This window comes from Delphinus delphis, chromosome 14 (genome assembly GCF_949987515.2).
Source record: "Delphinus delphis chromosome 14, mDelDel1.2, whole genome shotgun sequence".
NCBI classification, from domain to species: Eukaryota; Metazoa; Chordata; class Mammalia; order Artiodactyla; family Delphinidae; genus Delphinus; species Delphinus delphis.
This window is the reverse complement of record NC_082696.1, coordinates 27,124,677-27,149,938: the sequence shown is the minus strand read 5'-3', so window position 1 is coordinate 27,149,938 and position 25,262 is coordinate 27,124,677. Positions and strand designations below refer to the sequence as shown.

Sequence of the window (25,262 nt, the reverse complement as noted above, 5' to 3'; positions counted from 1 at the left end):
CTGAAGGCCTTTGTGTGCCATCATGAGGCCGTTGGATTTTTATCAAAAGACACAGGGAGGCCATTCAAGGGCAGGTAGAGGAGAGTGAGCTGGTCCTTACGGGAAGCAGGGCCTGTGAGAGGAGAGGAAAGCAGTCACAGGAGCTACAGTGAGGATAGAATCAGCAACTGCAACTTTGTGTCTGAGAGTTAACACCATCTAATTCCAATCAGGGGGTATTATGAAAAAGAAAAATAGCACAGTAAGTCTACATTGAACAGTAGGTCTTTAAAGTACCCAATATTTTCAATTGCCCACACTTCAGTTTCCTGTCTGTTACAGGGGTTAATTTCACATTTCGTCCACATTGAGCAGAGTAGTGTGCTCATCAGTCATCTAGGTTTCTTTTTTTTTAAGTTCACTGTAAACCTCCTCCCGTAAGTGCATAGTAGTTTGTGATGTAGAGACTTAACGGAACTACAATTTTAAAAGGTATCTATCGTGTGCTTACTATGTACTCGCACCGCTCTAAGCACTTTTACATGTTTTACCTTATTTAATCTTCACAACAACCCTCTGAAGCAATAGTATTATCAGCTACATTTTTCAAATTAGGAAACCGAGGTACAGAGAGTTAAGGAACTTGCCCAAGGTATCACAGCCAGTAAGTGGATGTGGCGGTCTGATTCCGGAGCCTGTCCCTTTAACACTGTTGTTATTAGGCTGCAGAGTAAGATTTGTCTTACTACAAACCAGTTGTACATAGATAGTAGTATGCTATTTTCAACTGTTTAATTGTTTAATTCACGATGTCTCAAAGTAAATATTTGAGTCTCCGATATGATTCATGAGAGTGCTGGCTTTTGTTTGTCTTTTCAGCATATGCTCTCCAAAGTGGGAATGTGGGATTTTGACATTTTCTTGTTTGATCGCTTGACAAATGGTAAGTCACCCAAAAGAATTCTCACTAAAGTACACACCATTAAAGTGGGATTAATTTTGTGAAAAACAAAATATATTTTTAAACACTGTTGTTCTTTTTTCTTTCTTTTCCCACATTCATAAATCTACAGCCACTCAAGAAGGACCAGGGCAAGGGAAAATTAGTTCAAATGAAGAAGAAGGGTTGAATTTGGACCTCAAATCTTAAGACAGTTTCCTTCTGGTCTTGCTGTTTCCAAAGCAATTTAGAAACCACAGATTAGATTCCTTCCTTGCAGAATACTTTGGCCACATGCAAAAGGAAGGAGTTTGTTGTGAGTCAATGAAAACTAGAAACATAAAAACACATCTGGGCTTCCCTGGTGGCGCAGTGGTTGAGAGTCCGCCTGCCGATGCAGGGGACGCGGGTTCGTGCCCCGGTCCGGGAGGATCCCACATGTCGCGGAGCGGCTCGGCCCGTGAGCCATGGCCGCTGAGCCTGCGCGTCCGGAGCCTGTGCTCCGCAACGGGAGAGGCCACAACAGTGAGAGGCCCGCGTACCGCAAAAAAAAAAAAAAAAAAAAAAACAAATAAAAAAAAAAAAAAAAAAAAAAACACATCTGATCAGTCCTGACTCTTACCGGGCCAATGGTTTTGCACTTTTATTAAGTGAGTGAGTCTGCCCCATTGCAGGTATTGTTCAGATATGTTTGGCATCATGAGAAGAAAACAACTCCTGAGGATAGAGTGTAAACACTTAGGCTGCAGCTGAAGGGAAAAGTAGACCTTCTTATTGTTTCCACTTTTTAAATTTTTGTGCCTATAGAGGCTTCCCTTAAGAAAACAACAAAATCCTATAATATTTTCATCTGCCCATTAAATGAATGCTGATAATAGGGAGCCAATGAAAGACGTCACGTTTAATGCTGACCGTCACATGTCCTATCATCTACAGGCTTGTGTTTTAAGTCATTACAGATGGTTTTCTCACCATTCTGTTTCTTGACAAACAACACACAGTGGAGAGAGATACGGCCTAAGACCATGAAACTGAGCTTTACACTGTGGAAAGATAACTAGACCATATAGAGCTGTATCTCATAATCTTGCATTTCGCTTTGCTCAAATCAGTTGAGAGATGGGGACCAGTATATGAAATTAACCATGAACAAAAGAATTTGTTCAATGGTATTTGTTAAAAAGAGAGTATAATCACGACTCTCATAAAGATATGAAGTGATCACATCAATGATTTTATTAAACTCAATTAATTAGAGATCCAGTAAAATGTTACAGCTAGTTCAAAGGAATATTCAAAGAGCCATACATATAAAGAAATGCCAAAATGAATTTGTAAATAGGTGAGAAACTGGGAGGGGGAAATCAATTGTATTTCCACCTCACTAATTTCATTTGCATGTATACAGCCAAGAATCATCTGCAATAATATCAGTTATCTACAACTTTGATTGTTGTGAAATAGCTCAAAGATGATGAAAGCTACAGAAACACATAGAACCAGGTACCCTGGAAGAGTGTGCTTGGGCAACACCTAGTTTTCCAATTAAGACAGCCAGTCATCTTCTTGGTACATTTCAAAGTCTTTCATAAACTTTATAATGCTTTTAATATTTAAAATCCTATCTCTAATGAACAGTATTTCTTGAATGCTTACAAGTTATTGTAGCTTCAATTTTGCACCTCTGCTGGCTTGAGTTATAAAATATCTCACAGTCAAATTTCATCTTCGGTGATTTTCCAAAAGAAGAATAGGCACTGTGGTGGCTTAGATACCCCTGTAAATGTAAGAGTCAATTGGAAGCAACTTAAGACACATTTCAAGTGACCATTAAACTATGTCTTTAAAAAAGTAACCATACAAACACACACACGTGTATGTGTCCCCCTGCAGTAGGCAGACTCCTTTTAACTCTTAATGTTTTCATTGCCTTTAGTATAGGGAGAAGGTCTGAGTTAATTTTACTTGTACAATAAGAGAAAATATGGGACCAGAACATAGTAATAATATCTTTATACTTGAATAATTTTAAATCTAAAGGGGAAAAGAAATGATCCTATCAGAGAACTTTCATTACAGAAACTTTGGATCCTATTGCTAGTCTTGATATTTTAATGGTGATGAAAATGGATTAAAACAGGTGGCTGTTCCCCTATAGGAAACAGCCTGGTAACACTGCTGTGCCACCTCTTCAACGCCCATGGGCTCATTCACCACTTCAAGTTAGATATGGTGACCTTACACAGGTTTTTAGGTAAGTCCTTTTATCCTTATTTCTACCCCCTTGCCCCTGAAAAATGGCAGTCTACAATATTCTTTAACATAAATTGGCAAGAGCCATAGCCTGGTAGATGAAGACCTCATATTAGTCTTAAATTATCTCATCTTAATTTTAAAATAAGTTTACTTATTTAAATTACTGGAAAAAATGCTTACCTGATTAGTTATGTTTAAAAGAGATAAAGGCTATGTAAAGACAACCTTCAAGAGCAAATAACTGTCACAGAAGTTACTGATCTGCTCACGGATGAACAAAATCCCAGAAAATATTCCTCAAATAATGCCACTCTGGATATGAGTTGTTGAAATATTCAACAGGCGTTTTTTTAATGATAAGAACTACCATGTGTGTAGCACCCACTGTATGCAGGGGGCTTTTGGTATGTTATTTTGAACAACAGCTTCAACAACCCTGCAAGTTGGCCATTATCACCATTTGGCCCATAAGTAAGGAGAAGTACAAAGAGGTTTTGTAACTTGCTCAAGGTCAACAACATATAATTGGCAGAGCTGCAGTCCAAGCCCAGGTCTGTCTGATTTGAAAGCCTACCGTCTTCCCACTCAACTCCACCATCTCTCCTCATCAAGAAGCAGCCCCAGATCTCATTTGACTTCATGCATCTTCTTATTTATCTTCCAGTGAATTATCCAGGGCACATTTTTAGTCACCAAATGACTTTCCTCTGCCTCGTAGTGTGTTCCTGGCTTCTTTGACTTGGCACATGGCAGTGCTTTGCATTTGGAAGCTGACTTGACGCATCAAGGATAAAATAATGGTGATGGTGGTAACAAGAGTAGCAGCAACCACCAGGCTTATGTAGTGTTTACATGTGCTGGAAAGTCTTCTAAGAACCTGCATATATTAACACATCTAATCCTTACAGCACCTCTTTGAGATCAGAGCTGTTGTTATCCCTATTTTATAGAGAAGGAAAGGGAGGAAACTTTCGGTTAAGTAACTTGCCCAATACAGATAAGTAATAGAGCCAGGGTTCATATAATAGTCAAATAAACCTGCTGATTAAAAGGTACATGTGGCACAACAGAAATACTGGAAACAAGCCAGAGCATGGCTCATTCCAGAAACACAGATAACCTCAAGCTAATTGTGTTCAGATTGATTGAGCAAAGTAATGGCCATGAATAGAGCCAAATAATCTTGATTTGTCTAAAGAGGGAGAGCACAGATACTTTGGACGTGTGTATGCACCCAGAGTACATGGGGAAAAGGCAAAGATTCAATGACAGAAATAACACTGGAATCCAGAGCCAGAGTCATAGCTGGGCTGAGAGAACAAAGCCACACTTGAAAGCCAGGACATTCTATACACACTGAATATATTGCATCCTAGACATTGCCTTAGTTATTAGCTGAAGCAGGCAAGTAGCTTCTGTAAATAGCAAATTCAAATTGCCTTCCTTGTGTCTCTATTTGGTTCCAAGAACACTCCGGTCCCTAGATTGGAAGGGCAAGAAAGATGATCATTTAATCTGAATAAGATAGAAATAAATCCAAGGATTCCTCAGCTGGATCTATGAATTTCTGCCTGAAGAATCCCCAGATTTGCTTTGGTCAGTATTTGTTACTTAAGTGATAAAGCAACCTTTGGATGAGAGTAGGTCTCTTTAAAAGGAAACCTCTTTTATTGGCACATTATTCTTAAATGGCAGCAAACTTAAATAATTAAACTATAGTGTGAAATAAAGTTGCCCTTTTCCTACATATTTATTTTTCCAATGAATGAGAGCCTTCATGAATGCCAGAGAGGGGTGATTTATGAAGGTGGTGAGGAATCCCAAGGGCCTCACAAATCCTTTTAGCCTTTCTTCCCTCTTCCCTCCCCCTCCTTCTCCACTGAAATCAACCCAGTAGAACTGCCAAGCTGGCAAATCGTGTCCATTTCTAAAGCATCCCCAGGCTGCACACTTTGGAGACACTGTTATTTTTAAGCAAAAGGGACCCTCAATAAGTCTGAGCTAGTATGTCCTTTGTGTTTAGCTGATTGAGTTATCTGTTTACCTCCTAGTCATGGTTCAAGAAGATTACCACAGCCAAAACCCTTATCACAATGCTGTTCACGCAGCCGACGTCACCCAGGCCATGCACTGCTACCTAAAGGAGCCAAAGGTAAGGCAAGACCCGCTGCCTCCTCGGCCATCTGGAAATGCCATGTAAACTACCTGCCGGGTCCCAGATCACCTGACATATCAGAGCGACTGGGTTATGGGCCAATTTATAGCATGAATACATATTGCTTCTATTAAGGTTTCAGCATCAGCTCTGAAAACTGTATAATAGTCATGAAAGAGGATGTAAGTTTTCAGAGGTTCTGTTTCATAATTTATATATTTTCAAGGCTGCATTAGGATGAAAACAACCCTCTCTATGACAATCTACGTCCTAGATGTCTTCAACCATCACAAAAGTTAGCTGCTTTTGCCTTGAACCTTTGCCACAAACAGTACCAGAACTGAACTTTTCTAGGAAGTCTCCCACCTCGTGGTTTTTGATCAACAAATAGAATTAAAACTCCTCAAGACTCAGCTGCATTTCCTTCTGAGGCAACTAGGCATCCTGATTCAGGCCCAAGAGAAATTGTGAGCATCAAAAACCTCTTTAAAAATATGCCTAGATGCAAAATATTAATCCAAAATTTAAAACATTATAGTAATGCTCGTTACTTAAAACCCAGGCATTTCTTAGCCATATAAAACCTAGCTGTTAAAACATACAGGATGAGGTTTTTTTTAGGGTTATCCAACCCTGGACATCCAAGGAAAATGATATCTCAGTCCAAGACTCTGTTTAGTTCAATCAGTTTTAACATCAACCACTAAATATACAGATGCCAGATAGGCATTCCCAAGACAAAACTGGGTATGCCTCATCCTTATAAAATATCCCAAAGACATTAAAGGTTTTGTTATTTAATCCCTAAGTAATTTGAAAATTGCATAGATTGCACAGTTGTGTATTTAAAGCTAACACTAGATTCCCATTTTCCTGCTTGTTTTCCTAGCTAGCCAAAAAAAAAAAGACAGATTCTCACACATTTCCCCACTTTATTTATTACACATTGAAGAAATATGCAAATTTTGCAATTCAGCCCACTGTGGATTTCATATTCGAAGAAGTGGCAGTGATATATTGGATGGTTGAAATACACAAGGGATTTTTTCCATCGCTTTGGCTTCAGCTTTTTCCTTCACTTACAGCTTTCCTAGGAGCAAGGCTGATTTTAGACTCTGCCTTCTCCCCGCCCACTATAGAGCAGTGTTGCCAACAGGTAATACTACTACAACAACAAAACAAGACAGTAGCAGCAGGAAGGGGAGGCCACCTGGATGAGCTACACAATTTGAGTTGCTTAATTCCTTTCCTCACAGCCCTTTCTTTATTCCTGCAATTCCATGGTTTTATTACCTTATTGACAGCTTCAGAAGGTTAAGGTCTGGATGAAAGGCCTGAACGATACTATGATGATTCATTCAGTGCGATTTAGCCAAAACAAATGCTAACCTATTTTTGGAAACACACCAGTCAATCTCCCCTTTCAATTCTTTAACAGCTCGCCAGCTCCCTCACACCTCTGGACATCATGCTTGGACTGCTGGCTGCCGCAGCCCACGATGTTGACCATCCAGGGGTAAACCAGCCATTTTTGATCAAAACAAACCACCACCTTGCCAACCTGTATCAGGTAAGGGAGCCAACATGATACAATATGGTTAACTGCTTTAGGCCCAGTGCTGTAGCCTGAATCTCACCCTTGGAGATAGCCTTCATTCAGGGTCAGCCTCAATGATGACCACAGCCAAAGAGCATGGGTTTGAAATAGGTTCAGAGTGTCCCCCAGGGAAGATTAAATTGGTTTACAAGGATATCCAAGGAATTCAATTTGCTCTGAAGCAGGTTTGAAATTGTTCTAAGTCAAACAGGATTCCTGAGTCTACTGTCTCATGGTCTGAGACTATCTGTCTCCATAGGAACCATCTAATATATAATGGCCAGTTGAAGCCAGTCCTCGTAGAACTTCTATAAATGATACTACCAGGTGCAATCCTAATTCAGATTTACGTCTCTAGGGCCATTTCTTTTTTAATCATGTTTTTATTTTTTTATTGAAGCATAGTTGACTTACAATATTATGCTAGTCTCAGGTATACGATATAGTGATTCAAAGATTTTACAGATTATACTTCATTTATAGTTATTATAAAATATTGGCTATATTCTCCAGGGCCATTTCTGAACATTTTGGCCTCTGAGTCAGAGGTATGTTATCGAAGACAATAGGCGTACTTTGTTGTTATAAAATTGTTCAACAGCACGAGTAGATTGGCCCAAAGAACTCTTATCTATGATATTACTTCAGATATTATAACCCTATATCATAAATGAATTATTCCCAGAATTTTCAACATGGTTTGGGGGAGACCTTTGGTTGTCATTAACAAAATCATTGCATTCAAAGGAGTCATTGATCTCAATTTTAGTGCATCTTTTGAAAAAATTCAGTATGGGAAGAATTTCTAAAGGATTCCCGTAAAACAGTTGCGTTATACAAAACAGTGCAGCTTGAGGATAAAGTACAACTGAAACATGAAACAGAGCTTTTTTCCATCCAGTTGATTAGCTTTTGGTCCAGGTAGGAATTGTCATTCCAAGGTTTATGGATCCCCTGGGACATAATTCAGCACTCGGCTCTCTTGGTCTGTCAGCCAGCACCTGGAGCTGGGATAGAAATGACCATAAAGAGGGGACAGGGTGACATAATTTAGAAAAACTTTTGATGATGAGCTGAAAACTAAACAAATAAAATGAAAAGTAAACTTTCTAAACAGTCTCAGAAGCTAAATTTATTGCTTGGGGAAAACATTAAAAATTTGACCAGGGGAAAACAAATGAATGACTGAACTGAGAGCTCCCAAATAGATTTTCTATTCCTGTCATATTTTAATTCTGACTTTTCAAATGTCTTTAATTAAATAAAGAAAATCAAGCAACAAGACTGGCTACTTGATCTACTTCCATATAATGTAAATGCTTACCTAATTCTAATTTCTTATCATCAAATAGATCACATCAATGGAGTTTAAGAGAGTATGTACTGCTACTGACTGATTTGTATGAAAATAAGGATCATAAAGCTGTGCTTTGACGTGTAGTGTATATAAAACACGTAATGAATGCACATTTAGGCAGAAAGTCAGAAAGAAATATGCCAGATGTTAAAGATGTAAAAACCAAGAATGTAGAATTTCATTAACTACTCACTGCTAATTAACAAAAATTGATTCTCAAAAGAAAGATACTGCAATTACTTGTTCATATACTAAAAATGTTCTCAAATAAATGGATTCCTTACTCAAACTTTTGAAGTACAGATAATTTTTGATAATATTTAATCTCTTTGTTAAAAATAAACATTCCTATACAACCAAATTCTGCAGCCTTTTCAACACAACATACAGTCTTGTATATTTTGAACTAGCAACTATTGATTGCATGCATCAGATGATATACTAGGATCTAGGAGTACAAAGATAAATAAAATATAATCCCAGCCCTTGGACACTGGTTCAAACTCAGATGCTCAATATGTGCAAAATCCAAGAAAACTTAATCCCAGTTTGAAAAAGTTTAGAGGAGTTAGAGCCAAAGATACGCATGGATATCTCTGTATACATACCTAGAAACAACTTTTTTTTAAAGCCTCTGAAGACAAAATTTCCCCATGCTGTTCTTTGTATCCAAAGATGTTACAACAATAAAGTGAGCTATTTTTTTTTTCTAGCAGTGAATTTATCCATCTGAATTGTCTGGCCTGATGCTCGATAGGAAAGAGAAGGATCCTCTTGATAATGACTAGACAGAAGCTGGCATATAGGACTCAAAAACCACATTCAAGAGACTATCTTCATCAGTCCCCTGCTCAAATGGTCTTAGGTGCTCTTGGAGGCTAGAGATCCATGTCTCTAAGTTTTAGGAACAGTGTTGAGGGCAAACCACTATCACTTAATGTCATAAAGATACTTCCAATATCCTAGAGCTGGCTAGTATAAAAGATGAAATTTTATCAGCCAACTTGGGACTTTACATATTAAAGTAAAAATTGTTAAGAGGACTTAAAAATAATATGAGATTTTAATTTTGTCCAAAAATATATATATGATGGCTTTTACATTTGGCTATATACCGTTCTTATTAACTATATGAAGGAGCTCCAAAAAGATAAAGAAAATTCCCTTTAAAATTCAGTTCAATGAATTGTATAACTAACCTTTATTCAACACTTACTATGATTCAAACACTGGGCTAAGTGATTTTATCTATTATATTATTTAATCTTCACAATAGCCCGGTTAGGTGGGTACTGTCATCATACCTATTTTCCAGAAAGAGGAAAATGGTTATTAGGAAATCCAAGTGGGTTTTCCTGAAAATAAACAGCTAATTAATGGCAGAGGTGGAATTAGAACTCAAGACTTTTATCTCCAGAGCCACATGTGCCTAAGCACCACACATACTGCCTCTAAAAGTCATACTGATCACCTGTGATGTGCAGGAAAGTAAGAGCTCGCCTCCAGGTTCTCCTATCGCAGTGAGGGAGACAGGAGGGTTATAGACATGTATCAATAGCTTAAGGTGGGAGAGCCTTTGCTAAGTGCTCTACGGTAGTTAGCTACAAACAAAATGTGACGGGAAGACAGAGGCGAAAGAGAAATTGATTCTGCAGATGGTTTCTGGAAATAAAAAAAATTAAAACAAAAAACAAAAATCAACCTCATGGAGGGAGAGTAATATAAACTGGGCCTTGAAGTGTGAGTAACATTTTGAGTAGCAGGGCAGAGAGTGTGACACCAAAGGCAGCATAAACTGGTGTACTTTGGGGATGAAAACCCACAACTCCAGAGTAACTGCAAATGGACTGTTTCTGTGTCCTTGAGCTGAATATAGTCCTGTCATGAATGGCCCCTGCTCTCTGTTCAATGACTTGGGCATGTTATGATGAAGTGTGTATTCTCCCTTTTGTAGACACTGTAGGTTAGCTGTACAGAATGTGATCTGGGTCAGAAAATCATTTCACATTGTCAGTGAAGAACTGGCATAACTCTTTAGGTTTTCAATTTCAAGAAAAAAAAATCGTGTTACATAAAATATCAACTCAGCAAGATCATTAACAACACATGATACTTTAAAATCTTTGGAAATACAGCCTTTTAGCCTACCAAGGGCCTGTTGGTTGAGACATAAATAAGCTTTCAGGAAACTATATGCAGATTTTCAGACGACGTACCTTTACACATTTTTCTAGGGAGAGGATCCATGACTTATATTTTAAAATGAGTTATAGATCCAGAATATATTAAGAACTGTGATAATGAGTGAAAAAAAATATATACACATCATATATATACATATATATTACACAATACATATACATATATTGTGTAATATATGTGTGTGTGTATATATATACATATATATATATACAAAAACTGTACATGCACATGAACACACATTTGGTCGAGAATAGCCAAGAAGATGTGCCAGGAATTATGGGGCTTTGAGAACACCCTGTGCGTGACTTTGTACAATCCAGACTTACTATAAATGAGATAAAATGGAAGAGGGCTTCCTCTCCCTCCTTTTGTTGGCTGTGCTCTTTTAGTTCTAATAAATAAGAAGATCACTGCATAAGACCCAGCCCGTGCTTCTGCCCTGAGATAAAGAGAGGGCCAGGGCAGCTGGAGTGAAGGCCAAGTTAAAGGGCTCTCTCCCATTGTCCTCTGTCTGGGCCAGACTCACTAGCTGAACTGCCAACCCAAGTTCAACATGAAGACCATAAAGGCATTTCCACCTGGCACCACTCTCATCAGACTGGAAGCAGTCCAGGTGTCCGTGGTGGACTGAGTGTACCTAACAGGATGTGAGAGATACAGCTGAGAATTTTTCTGTCCCTCCACCCTCCAATCCTCCAACATGTGGGTTCAGCAGTTTTGCAAAGTAACCATTAAATCAGACATGATATTGCTTATTACAATTGCAAAAGGAATTGCTTTCAGTTCAATTTAAAATCTAGAATATGATACAAATGAACTTATTTACAAAACAGAAACAGACTCACAGACATAGAAAACAAACTTATGGTTACCAAAGAGGAACCGGGGGGAACGGATAAATTAGGAGTTTGGGATTAGCAGATACAAACTATTATATATAAAACAGATAAACAACAAGGACCTACTGTATAGCACAGGGAACTATATTCAATATCTTGTAATAAACCATATAAAAAAGTTAATTCCTTTTGATAGAGTCCAACTACATATTAACTAGTGACAGAACAACCTAATGAATAAAATAATTAATAATTAGTTGTTCCATGAAACATTGTATTTATTACATTCTCTATTTGTCTTGCAGAAGTTTATAATCATTTTTCTTGGTCACTTATCACAAGCACTTAGAAGAGGCCAGCATTTTTAACCACTTTTTATTCTTAATGACTCTGCACCATAAATATGAAGTTAGAGCCAGAAGACATGTTCCTTCCATATGGTCCTATAACCTCTACTCAAACAAGCAATTGCAAAGATTATATGTAACCTCATGATTTCTGTCTCATGAAAGGTGTTTTTGGAAAGTGGAGTGAAAATTGTAAAAAGGAGGTTCAAATTTGAGTTTCTGTTTCACAAAGTTTCCACTGTTCATAGTGAGGTAGCTGGCATGTGGCACATCCATGGCCCTGATCCGAACACAGGCCCGCCCCGTGGACAGCAGTCAATGTTCGGGCTTCCTGTGAGAGCAGTGTCTTCAGCAGATGCAGATCAAACAAGAGAAAGACATCTTCCAACAGGCAGTAAACATGGCAGTGCTATAGTTTCTTCAAGGGCCAAGCTCTTGTTTAGGACTCAAGGAGCTTCTGTTCCTCTGAGACCTCCGGGGCTGGGGCCCTTGCAGCATTACCAAGGAGACCACTGGGCTTGTTAGGGAAGAACTCAGTGACTTCATTATCTTCTGGAGTCTTGCCTCCCGGTTTCGTGAGCAATTAAAAATGAAAACACAGACTATGTTCCTGTTGTTGTTTTTCTTCCTGCCTCCACTGGTTTAAAAGGTATAATTGACTCTGAGTCTTGTTGTACACCAGACTCAGTTTATCAACGTCATTCTAAGTATTTTAATCAAAGAAAGTGTCCAGTAAATAGAAAAAAACAACAACAGTTTAAAGCTGCTCTGTATGATAGCAAATCTGCTCTGCCAGATTCTCTTTGACAAAGAGACTCTCGGTTTAACTTGAAAACCTGTGTTGGTGGTTTATTAAATGCCAGATGTGTTGTTATTCTAGAACTAAGAGATTGTTTTTTTCTTAGGGTGGAAAATACTTGATTATTTCAGATAAAAGGGGAAATAAAGGTTTTGCAGTAGCGATGTGAAGAGTTTTATTTTGTTCAAAATAAATTCTGGTAGGTTTTGTTGCCACAAAGGTGGATGCTTACTCTCTCAACTTTACAGTGAAGATTATTCTTATTAATAAAACTACAGGTATGAAGAGTTTGTGACACTAGAACACATTCTCATTGGAATGATGTGAGATTGCTGAGCTGCTGCTTCTGAAAGTAGAGGGATGTTGTACCTACTGTGGGATTCCAAAACAGTGCTGGGATTTAAATGGCTATTAAAGCAATCTCATCTCGTCCTATGTTCAGATCTCCATGAGCATTTCTGATGAGCATCTTCTTTTTTTCAATCTACCTTTTGCTGATATTGGTCTTTGAGCTGCTGTGAAAGCCAGTGAGTCTGTAGGAGCAGAGCCACCTCCCTCTTAAGAAAGACAAAGATAATTTGGCCATTGCCTATGAAATACCAGTACCTCCCAGCCTGCTCATGCCAGATCCTCCCCTAGAGCAGCAGGGCACCATCATCTTTCATCCTGTCATCTACACTCAGCCTTGCCTGTCTCCAACCCTTCCGCCACTGTGCAGCCAGAATGAGTTTCCTGAAACTCAACTGTGACACTTAGATGCCTGCTTAAAATCCCATTGCCCTCGGGGTTAAGTCCAAATACCTTAACCCAGTTTACAAGCCTCGTTATGATCTGACCCTCACTACGCTTTCCAGTTCCACTTCCCACCGTTACTCTCCCAGGCTCTATGCATCATCCAGTCTGAACCGCTCTCAGAATCCCAGAGCCGACATATGTGCCAAGTGCTGGCAGTACAGAAGATAAACAAAACAAATAGAAATCCCTGCTTTCTACTAGGGGAATCAGAAAATAAGTGAAATATGTAGTATGTTTGAAAGTGATCATTTCTAATGATTAAAAACTAAATAAAACAGGGAGGGAAGGTATAAAGTGTCCCTCACGCTCCAGGTCTTCACACACGTGCTCTTCTTCCTTCCGCCTGTTTTAATGAAATGTAACCATGGCAGTGCTATAGTTTCTGTACTGCCTGCATTCCCGGACTCCTCTCTAACTTACTCATCCTTTTGATCCCAACTTGGACAGATCTTCCTCCTGAAAGCCTTCTTTTTCTTTAAAAATCCATCTTCCATGCCCCTGCTATATGATTTCACAGCCCTCTCTTACTTCCCCTATCACGGCGTTTCTCTCTCTAAACTGCCATTTCCTGATTAGACGTCCATATCCCCCATCGCCTGCGAGCGTCTAGGCATCTACCTCGTCCGCTGCTGTATCCTCAGCCTCTGGCACAGTCCTCACCTTTAGTGAATATTCGTTGGGTGGTGGGACGTTTGCTGGATGAGTAAGTGGATGGATAGATGGATGGAGAGACGGATAGACGCACGGTTTGGACCCATGCAGCAAGAAAGACAGAACCTGAGGAACACTGAAAAATGAGGAATATTGGCCACAGTGAGCACACACAGGGACCCAGAGGGGAAATCTGAGAGACAGCAGCACACAGACGAGAAAGCACATCCCCGTACTGTCCACTTAGTAGGTACTTGTGCTAATTATTGCATTATTACTTCCCTACAACAAGAGTACGCCATGAAGACTGAGAAGCATCGTGGAAAATTCTTTATAATGATCTTCCTATTTGTTTACCTTGCAATTGACAAATGCTATCTGATATATGTTATTTCTGGAATCGTTTACCTGATCCTGGTCATCTGTGAGCGAACAGTGAGAGAGCCCATTGCTATAATAATTGTAAAAGCTCTTTGACTTTTACCTGAGTCTAACGATTTCACAGCAGGAGATTCCAAGTCTGGCTTTTATCAGCTATTGACTAAAAAATTAACAGGACTCTGGTACTTGTACAATTACTTAAACTTTTGCAGTTACGGAACTTTGGGGGTTTGGAGGTTAATGACTTAGTATCCATTCAGCAAATATTTATTTAGATGGCACTGTGCCACATACTGGTGCACAAAGATGAATAAGATATGCTCCTTGTTCTCAATGGCAACCATGTATGGCAGCAGCTTCAAACCGGGCATGTGTGCCCGTGGGGATACGCGAAGACTTTCCCAGGAGTACACAGGCATGAATAGTGCTAACAGCATTCATTTTCAGCTCCTCAAACTGAACTACCTGGAATGTGCTTGCAGGACAGTCAAGCCAGTTCTACTTTCCACTCCTCTTTCACAGTTACCCTGTTCCCACCGTACAAAAGAAAGACGTATCTCTTATCCATTCTGCGTATTGCATCTTGCTCCAGTTGCACTAATATTGTATATTGCCCCAGTGTGAAAAAATACCAAAGGAACAACTAAAAATATTCAAGGAAATCTCCTATAACTGAGGTACTATAATGCTCCCAGCCATCTCATGAATAAATGCATTGTCAGAACATTTTTATTCTTTTTATTTATTTATTTATTTCTGACTACTGTTCATTGCGGTGTGCATTACGATGGCTTCTCTTGTTGTGGAGCACGGGTTCTAGGCACACGGGCTTCAGTAGTTGTGGTGCGCGGGCTCTAGAGCTCAGGCTCAGTAGTTGTGGCATATGGGCTTAGTTGCTCTGCGCCATGTGGGATCTTCCCAGACCTGGGCTTGAACCCGTGTCTCCTGCATTGGCAGGCAGATTCTTAACCACTGCACCGCGAGGGAAGTCCCAAAACATTTTTATTCTTAAGCATAATGTTTTCCAAATTTGCAGTATACGTGTATTTTCATCAATTAGTTACCAATAGCAATTGCACTGTAAACCCAAGCTGGAAAAATATTTACTACTTAGAGCCTGATGTTAAGTAAATTTGTTAAATTAAAGATTCAATTTATATATCAATACTTATTTTTGTTTCAGAGAGATATGATTGGGTGATGATGAAAGAATTTCACACATCAAAATATATTGCATTAAAATAAAATTCTATGGGGAAATAGAATGGAAATGTAAGTTCTAGAGGGAAAAAATCAATTTAAAATTTTTGACTTAAAAAATAAATTATTCATGTTATATAATTATTCATGTTATATAATTATAAATTATAATTTATTTATAATGTGATAAATAAATTAATCACATTAAACATGTGATTAATAGGTATTAAATGCCATTGGTATTTTGATTCCCTTAGATACATTTAATGCATAAGAGTTATATAATGATTTTATATTAAAACACCAATATTCACAAAAACGCAAGACATTATTACATCTTTTGTTACCGTAGAAATTTGTGATTTTAGATATCAATTTTTAAAAGCATAGGGAGACCTATGCTTTTTCAAGACCTATAATTTTTTCAAGACTATTTTAAGAGTAAATGAACAAAACATGTGAAAATTACTTATATGTAGGAGCAAGGCCAGTGAACAAAGTTGTTATAAGGTGTTTTGGACAGTAGGATAGAAGCTTGGGTTGGGAATGGGGAGCTAGAAGAGGGAGCTGTCAGTTCTGTTTGGAGAACCAGGAAAGTCTTTCCTAGTAGATGGCAATGTTTGATCTCAGGAATAAGAAGTGCGTGTTTGTGTGTGCGTGCCCTCGCGCAGATGCGCGTGAGCCCACGCGTGCGTTTCAGACTTTACTAAGGTGATTTCACCTCACTCTTTTTTAGTTATAAAATTCTTTATTAAGATTCTTATGCAAAAACCAAGCATTATTCTAGATTAAGACATTGAAAAGGTCTTTTTATCAACTCTTTTGGGATGATATGGAAGATAATAAAGCAACTTTAAATAATGTGGTGTGTTAGTGAGTTAAACAAGGGTAGAAGTTTGTTTCTATCCTTTATAAAAGAAGTTTGGATACTGGCAGTCCAGGGCAGGCGTGGTGGCTTCACAAAATTAAGAATGAGTGACCCAAGATCCTTTCAGTTCTTCAATCTGCTATCACTGGGGTATGACACTTGTCCTCATTGCCCAGCTAGCTGCTGGAGCTCTAGCCATTCCTGCTGCATTCCAGACAGTGAGAAGGAAGGAAGGGATAAAGCCAAAGAAGCCTCTCCCAGATGAAACAGTTCCCTTTAAACAACTTTCCTTAAAATCCCACACAACATTTCTGCTTACATTTAATAGGTCAGAATTTAGCCTGATGATTCCACTTAGCTGTAAAGGAGACTCGGAAGTGTTATCTTTATTCTGGACAATGATGAGACTCCTCTAAACACTGAGCCATCCTAGCAGATCCAGAAATCAACCATCTCACCACCTCCACTTTCCTCGTCCAAGCCTTTATCAGCTTTTGCCTGGATAACTGCCCTCTCCCCCCACCTTCTACACCTATTTCTACCCTTATCCCCTACCAAAGTCTATTTTCAACATAGCAACCAAAGTGATCTTACTTACGGTTAAGCCATATAATTTCATTCCTCCCAAACTTCTGCAGTGGATCCTTATTTCTCTCAGAGTAAATATCAGAATCCTTACAATGGCCGGAAGACCTCACATGATCTGGTATCGAATTACCTCTCTAACTCCTTGTACCCATACTTCTCTTCCCTCGCTGCACATGGACCTCACAGCTGTTTGCTCCCCTTTGGGGGCCTTTACTTCAGCTGTTTTCTCTGGAACAGTCTTCCCTCATCAGCATGGTGAGCTCCCTCCTACCTTCAAGTCTTCGCTCTCATCTCACCTCTTACCCTGACTACTTTACCTTCCCCATCCCACCCCTCCAAAGACTCTCAAATCCCCATTATTCTGCTCTACTTTTCCTTCTTTCCATGCATTTGCTATCTTCTGGATGCTATACTTTTTTTCCCAAAGTATTTCTTGTGCTTATTGTTTATTATCTATCTCTCTCTATCCCTGCTACCTCTAGTTCTCTGTCTCTTTTGTTCACTGATATATTCCAAGCACATATCACAGTGCCTGGAACATAGTTAAGTGTCCAGTATGTCTGCTGAATGAAATCAAGTAATTTGTTCAGTTATATACTTAGCAAATTAATAGAAAGCACTTTCTCTGTGCAAGGCACACAGTTGAGTGGATACAAAAGGAACGAGGCAGGGTTCCTGCTCACATACAGTTTATAATCTAGTAAGAAGAACAGGAAGTACATACACAACTGTCACACACATCAACGGGACTGAGACCAACTGGCCTCAGGACTTGAGGAATGCCGAGAAGAAGAGCTATAGGACTCAGAGGAGAGCAAGTTCGCCTCCAACTGGACTCATTCCGGGTGGCTTTGTGGATGGAGTGTTTGAATTGGACTTTGGAAGACAGGTTTTAGTTTGATAAGGAAACATAGAGGAGTTTGAGGAACATAAACTACCTTGAAAGGCATGAAAGTGGCAAAAGGAAAGGACATTTTCATGTATTAATAATTTAATAATGTAAATAATAAGTTATAGTTTTATTAATATGGTGTCATTTATTTGGACTATAAGACCTTTGTAGGAAAGGAAAGGTAAAGGTATTCAATTATCTCAAACATATAGGAACAGAATGATAGTTGGGACAATTTATAGGGAGCACTGAATGCCGAGCTAAGGAGTTAAGCTTAATTTATCTGATGGGACACCAAGGTAGAGTTTGGAGCAGGGCATGGGAGAAGGCAGATGGCACAATCATATTGAAGTTAGGTGAGCTCCTTGAGGGCCGCAATTTTGTCTTATTCACCTTTAGACCCCCAGTGCCTGCCATGGCACCTGGCATATTAGGAGGTGTTCAAAAAAATATTAGTTTATATTTCAACCAATGATTAGGGAGATGGTAAAAAATTTTGTCAAATAAACAAGTCACATTCTGGAAGTTGTAGGGAGGATGAATAGAAGGAAGGATAATTAAGGATAATAAAGCACTAAAATATGGTCACTTCAGTGAAAGGAAGGGATGGGTATAAGAGACGCCATGATGGAAGAACCAACAGAACTCAGAGACTGTTCAGATGTGAGAGTCGAGAGTGGCTGAAGGATGAATTCTCCCCCAAGACAATCTAAATCTCCTCAACTCATAACACACTCAAACTACAAGATTTTTTGAAGTGACACCAAATTTGGAGGTATGTGCAAAGATTCCAGTGTGGATTTAGAAACTAACATCTAATTAAAACAATCAACCATTGACTTTTAAAGCAGCAACTATAGATGACTTGGGGGAAAATTAAGTATAACTGTAGGCGTTCATCAGTTTATAAATGTCAGGCCTCTGAATGCTTGGATGTGGGTGAACAGAGGTAATTCTTAGGAGACAGCAAGTGGAGGTGTGCAAAGCTTAGGTCTTGACGCCTGGCAGACCTGGGTTGAAGGCCTTTCTCAGTTACTGACTAAGCTATGTGGCCTGTCAGAGAAACCTGGGGTTTCATTTGCTGTGAGTTAATGATTAAAACAGTAGACAGTTATGTGAGAATTCAATGAGATCATGTAAAGGGCCTGGCACACAGTGGGTGCTTCAGAAATGTTAATCCCCCCTCCCTAAACTTCTCTTATTTTCTTCTTCTGCATCCAGTGGAGTACCCCTACCTCCAACACAATTCTGGCCAAAACATACTTTATTTATAATGACAGCTCCATGAAAGGTTGTGTTTGTAATATGTATGCTATTTTCTTTTATTCTGTGCCAGCGTCCAGGCCCCCTCCATTTCCTCCCATTTTTCTGGTGCTAACCTCCAAATATGGTTTCACCAGCAAATTTCCCAAGTATCCGTTTATTCTGTCTTCAGGAAGATTATTAATGAAGATGTTAAGTCAGGCTGGCATAAATAACAATGCTTAAGACAATTCTCCAGACGCTTTTGTTCCACTCAACAGGGATATGGCGTCATTTATCATTAGGTCTTGTTACAGTTTTCTGGCCCCTTGAAAAACTCACGTGAGGGCACTCATGTCACATCCACTTGAATTAGTCTTGCAAGTGAATGCTCATGAGTGACTGAATTAAATGTCACAGCAGGGATAGAACATCTGTTACATCACACTAACCTATCACTCTCTGCTCTCATAAATCTTTACAATCAAAACAAATTAGTCTAGTATGTTATTTCTCATAAACATTGTCTTTTGCTGTGTGTAGCTCATGCCCAAAAGGAGATAATAGACTGGTTGATAAAAGTAACAAAATCCATCACAGGTTCAAACCTGGTCAAGTGGTGCATAAGGAATAATGACTCCTTGGCAAAGAGAAATGAATGGCAATAGAGCAGCCTGTACAGAGAGTTGGAATAAGACTCCGCCTCGTGAAACTCATTCTACAAAGTCCTGGGGAGAAATCATGACCTGGTTTTAGAACCAAGAATAGTTGCAGTTTTCTTGAACTTGTTTTTTCCTAATAGACCCTAGACTGTGTCACTCCTGGGGGATTCTCTTTTCCCATTTGCTGAAGAAGTTGAGCATTACACGGATGGCACAGATATAGTGGCAAGAAGAGTGGGGCTGCATAATGATGGAGTAGTTTTCAGTGTCTGTCCTGGCTCCATCAGTCTCCATATTATTTTCCTTCCTTCTTTCCCCTCACTTTTTTTTTTTTAATTTTTTTGCGGTACGTGGGCCTCTCACTGTTGTTGCCTCTCCCGTTGTGGAGCACAGGCTCCGGCTGCGCAGGCTTAGTGGCCATGGCTCACGGGCCCAGCCGCTCCGCGGCATGTGGGATCTTCCCGGACCGGGGCACGAACCCGTGTCCCCTGCATCGGCAGGCGGACTCTCAACCACTGCTCCACCAGGGAAGCCCCCCTCACTTTTTTTAAATTGTGGCAAAATACACATAATATAAAATTTACCATCTTAGCCCTTTTTCAGTGTACAATTCAGTGTACTAAGTACATTCGCACTGTTGTGCAATCATCACCCCAGTCAAGCTGTAGAATTCATCTTGCAAAGCGGAAACTCTGTACCCACAAAACAATGTTGTGTTGGCCAAAATATTCGTTCGGGTTTGTCCGGAAGATGGTGTGGAACAACCCGAACGAACCTTTTGGCCAACCCAATAACTCCCTATTCACTCAGCTCCCCTGGGAACTTCCATTGTTTCTGTCTCCATGAATCTGAATCTGACTATTTCAGGTACCTCATATAAGCAGAATCACACAATTGCCCCCTACTTCTTTCAACTTAAGTATAGTTGATATACAATATTGTATGTTACAGGTGTACACTATAGTGATTCACAGTTTTTAAAGGTTATACTCCAGTATAGCCAATTACAAAATATTGGCTATATTCCCTGTGCTGTACAATATATCTTGTAGCTTATTTTAGACATAATAGTTTGTACCTCTTAATCCCTTTCCCTTACATTCCCCCCCCCCGCTTCCCTCTCCCCATTGGTAACCACTAGTTTATTCTCTACATCTGTGAGTCTGTTTCTTTTTCGTTTTATTCACCAGTTTGTTGTATTTTTTTTTAGATTCCACATATAAGTGATGTCTCTGTCCTTGTCTTTCTCTGTCTGACTAATTTCACTTAGCATAGTGCCCTCCAAGTCCATCCATGTTGCTGAAAATGGCACAATTTCATTATTTTCTGTGGCTGAGTAGTATTCCATTGTGTGTGTGTGTGTGTGTGTGTGTGTGTGTGTGTGTGTGTACACACCACATATATATGTATGTATATACACCACATCTTCTTTGTCCATTCATCTGTTGATGGAAACTTAGGTTGCTTCCATGCCTTGACAATTTAGCCTCACTTTTAATAAATGCTATCTTCCCGTATTTTTTATAAGTTTATAACACCTCTTGAAATAAAATGGAGAATGAATAAATAAATAAGAAAATAAAGGGAAAAGATTTCTTGGGGACTAGGAGAGTTCTGTTCTCTGTAAATGAAGTCAGTGGTAAGGCCATAATGTTTGCTAATATAGAACAAAACACAATAGGTTGTAAGAAATATTCATTATTTAAATGGTTAGCTAATGTTCAGACAGGCAGCATACTTAAGGTCAAAGGAGAGATTGGATGTAGCAGAGGTTTCCACAAAGGAAGAAATATCAAGATAGTCGAACAAGGAAGCAACTGTAGATTCAAACCCAGACCTAATGGGCTAAGTGCCGATATACTGATCACGAAGATTACTGACAGTGGTTCTCAGACTTTAGTGTCCACAATAATAAATCACCACAAAGCCACCAAAACAAGACTGCATTGACTGGGGCACATATCACACCAGAGGTTGTGAGGCCTGCCTCTGTTCTGTTGAGTAGTGTGATTTGGGATTATATTATGCACATAGCCCTACGGTATCCATTACTACCTACTGTTACTGCCTCACTTTCTTTCTTCTACACTGTTACCTGAATGCGCTTTCAAAACCAGACAGAGACAGGACTGCGGCTGCTAGAAATAGACCCGCATTCAGCCCTCTGGTGGAAGGTCAGCGGGGCCTTGACCCACACACACACTATTATTATAGCCTTGAGAATAGGCCTGCGGTTGTTTTATTTTGTATTTCTGCTCTGCCTCTATGTCATCAGGTACCAACTGGCCAGAGGGAAAATACTGGCCTCCACGGAGCTGTGTTCAGAGATCGGTATCTGGCTTCTCCCCCGTTTATAGTTTTAATTTTCTTTCTTTCTAGAATATGTCTGTGCTAGAGAATCACCACTGGCGATCTACGATCGGCATGCTTCGAGAATCAAGACTTCTGGCTCACTTGCCAAAGGAAATGACGTAAGTGACGTAGAGATGAAACATACCGATGTCCACACATTAGAGATAAGCCGCTTTCTCTTGGGCTTGAGACCGCCAGGGTTAATGGCAGGGAGCCAGCCCGCTGTGCTTCCGGGCCCGTGCTGCCTTGGTTGCCTATCAGAGGAGATGCGGTGTCAGTTACAGCAACCCAGAAACCAGAATCCCTCTGTGAACTCTGAAAGGGCCTGGAGAGTGTAGGACCTAACGTCAGGAAAAGAGATAATAAACAGCTCTCAGCTTTCACACTCTTCGGCATCAACGCTGTGCTTTGCCAAATTCCTGTCTTTTATGTTAGCAAAATTGTCCTCCTGTGTAGATCCAAATAATAAATATTTATCAAGAAGGAACACAGGAGTTCCCAAGCTAGATTGAAGCCTAGTTCAATAAAGCGTGTTTTGTTATTGCCAGTCTTAGCAAAAGGAGAAGTCAGGAATTCTTTTCTAAAATGTCTTTTGTTAAGTAACTGAATTGGCCCCAGCAATTTTTTTCACCAGGAATTTACCTATGTCTCTTGCATTTTAAACAGAAAGGGAAATACTAGTTTCCTGGTCCACTGTTTGTTAGCCCGGGTATTTAGGTCGAGTCCTACTAAATCTAAGACCATGGCCTCATTTCCACCTGGCCTCAGTTTAGCTGCTGTACCATATTGGCCTTAATTTAGCTGCTGCACTGTCTTCCAAGGTCACCGCTAATTCCTATCTGTTTAATTCAAATGCACAGAACCCAGGGTAGCTAGGAGGGAAAAAGTAAATAGATCCCTGTACCATGTTTCTGAAGGGCAGAAAACTTAAGGTCAAGGACCACGTGGTGTCTCTCGGTAAAGCAGGCAGGATGCTCTGGGCTCGCACGTTTACCCCTGGCACGCTGATTCTATCTCATGCTGTTCCCTAGCACCCAGAAGAAAGTGGAATTTGTGGAAGGAACTTCAATTCTGATAACATTTTACCCCCGAAACCAAATAAAACCAATCCTCACACATGGAATAAAAACTCGTGCCTCTTACTAAAACAATACATTGCAAAGATCGAAAGAATTAAGTGCAAAGAGAACTAAAAACTAGAGCAAAAAATCAAGTAAGAAGGAGGAGGAAGGAAGAGGTGAATGGTAAGGAAGCCAAAGAAAGAGAGAAGAAGGGAAGGAAGGAGAAGGAGACAGGAAGGAATAAAACAACAGGAAAAAGGGAGGAGGAACCTGGGACCAGATTTGTCCCTGTAACGCCCTCCTTAATCCTGCTCATTGCTCAATTAATATTCATTTCCTAAGATACTTCTACTCATCCCTATGGATTCCAAATAAAAATACTATATTTTATATGTTTTTGTGGAACATAGTGTTATAAGTTGCTTTTGCTAGAAGAAAAACTGTTATGCAATAGTATACGTGAAAGGACTTTATAATGAAATTTACGGTCATCCTACTCATAGTGAGTATCCTATCCTCATGTAAATGCCTTCAAATCATTTTTCTGATTCTGAAAGACAGGTTAACCATACACACTAAGGAAAAAATCAGAAAAGTATTAGTTTGCACCATATGAAGTTGCTGTTTTTGAGAGCCCAGAACAGTAGAATATTGGCAGTTTCATATGATTCAGCCTAATAGGAAGAAGAAAAATGAGATTACCGGTAATCCGGCAGTCCAGCAATAGCAAATGTTAACCTGGCTGGTTTGTTTCCTTTTAGTCTTTTTTTCAGTACAACTATATTTTAAAGAAATGGGGAAGTTATCTCATACAGTGTATGTCCTGCTATTTTTCACTTACTGTAAAGGTCTTTTTCCATATCATTAAACCTGCTGCTAAAATAAAGTACTGCATTCCATTGCATCAAATTGTATTGACTATTGCCTATTGTTGGGAATTTAGATGATTTCCAAATTTATGTCATTACAAATAATGCTTAACAAGCATCCTTAAACATATATTTTTATCCCAAACTACGATATTCTATCTTCTCAGAAACTGTTTGTGGTTAGGAGTTATTGATCAGAAAGAAAGGTGTGAATTTTTAAGGTTCTTGTTGTATACTATCAAATTGCTTTTCCAAAAAGCTGCATCTACCTGTTTTTGCAGATTTGACAGAGAGAGAGAGAGAAAGAAAGAAAGAGAAGGAGAGAGAGAGAGAGATTCATTGATAACAAATGAGACTAAAAATTTTTCATGTATTTACTGGCCACTGTTATTTCTTTAGAGAACAAAATTTTGCGTTTGATCTTTTCTTATTTTCTTTTGAGTGTTGTTATTCATTTGTAAGAAATTTTTGTATTTTAACTACAGTAACCATTTGTTATATGTTGTAAATATTATTTGAAGCTTTTAGTTTGCCTTTTAACCTGGTTCATGAAATATTTCACCTAACTAAAATAGTTATGTTTCCTGGTTATAAATTTAATAAATATTCATATTTTTAAAGAATTCATACAATATTGAAAATTATTTTTTAAGTGAAAATCATTCATAATTCCCCTATATGTCTTTCCAAATTCTTCTCTATGACCATAGAGATCATGTCTTACATACTTTGTATCCTGTTTTTAAACATAACAATAAAACATGGTATTTTTCCATGTCAATAAATATAGCTATACATCATCATATGAAATAATTGCATAGTATGCTTGTAACATGGTTCATTTAACCAATCTCCTATTTATGAATTCTTGTGATATTTTTCTCCCTAGAATGTTTCATTATTTTAAACAATAGGATAAACATTCTCATAACATATATCTTTACTAACTGTATCTTTACTAACATGTTCATAGTAAATTTGTAGATGAACTGTTGGTCAAATTATTTATATTTATTGCTTTTCACACTAATTCCTAAATTACCCTCAGGAACACTGCACCAGTTTACACTCTGGCTAACAGAGAATAAGAAGGAAGATTTCCCCATATCGTCAACAGCATTAAGTATCACAATCATTCATTAATTCATCATATTATTTAGCAGTTGCTTTTAATCCATGCCAATAAAAGTGTGGGAAATAGTATCACATAGCTGTTTTAATATTTTTTGT

General features: G+C 38.9%; 1 protein-coding gene across 2 annotated transcripts in view; it reads left to right on the top strand.

Moving 5' to 3' along the window:
* Positions 1-25,262, top strand: part of PDE7B (phosphodiesterase 7B) — a 221,742-nt gene that overhangs the window by 178,987 nt on the left and 17,493 nt on the right. For both annotated transcript variants that reach the window (XM_060029923.1, XM_060029922.1), the window contains exons 4-8: positions 859-922; positions 3,078-3,173; positions 5,227-5,327; positions 6,769-6,900; positions 22,130-22,221. In XM_060029923.1, coding sequence (XP_059885906.1) covers positions 859-922; positions 3,078-3,173; positions 5,227-5,327; positions 6,769-6,900; positions 22,130-22,221 — 485 coding nt within the window. The remainder of the gene's footprint in view (positions 1-858; positions 923-3,077; positions 3,174-5,226; positions 5,328-6,768; positions 6,901-22,129; positions 22,222-25,262) is intronic.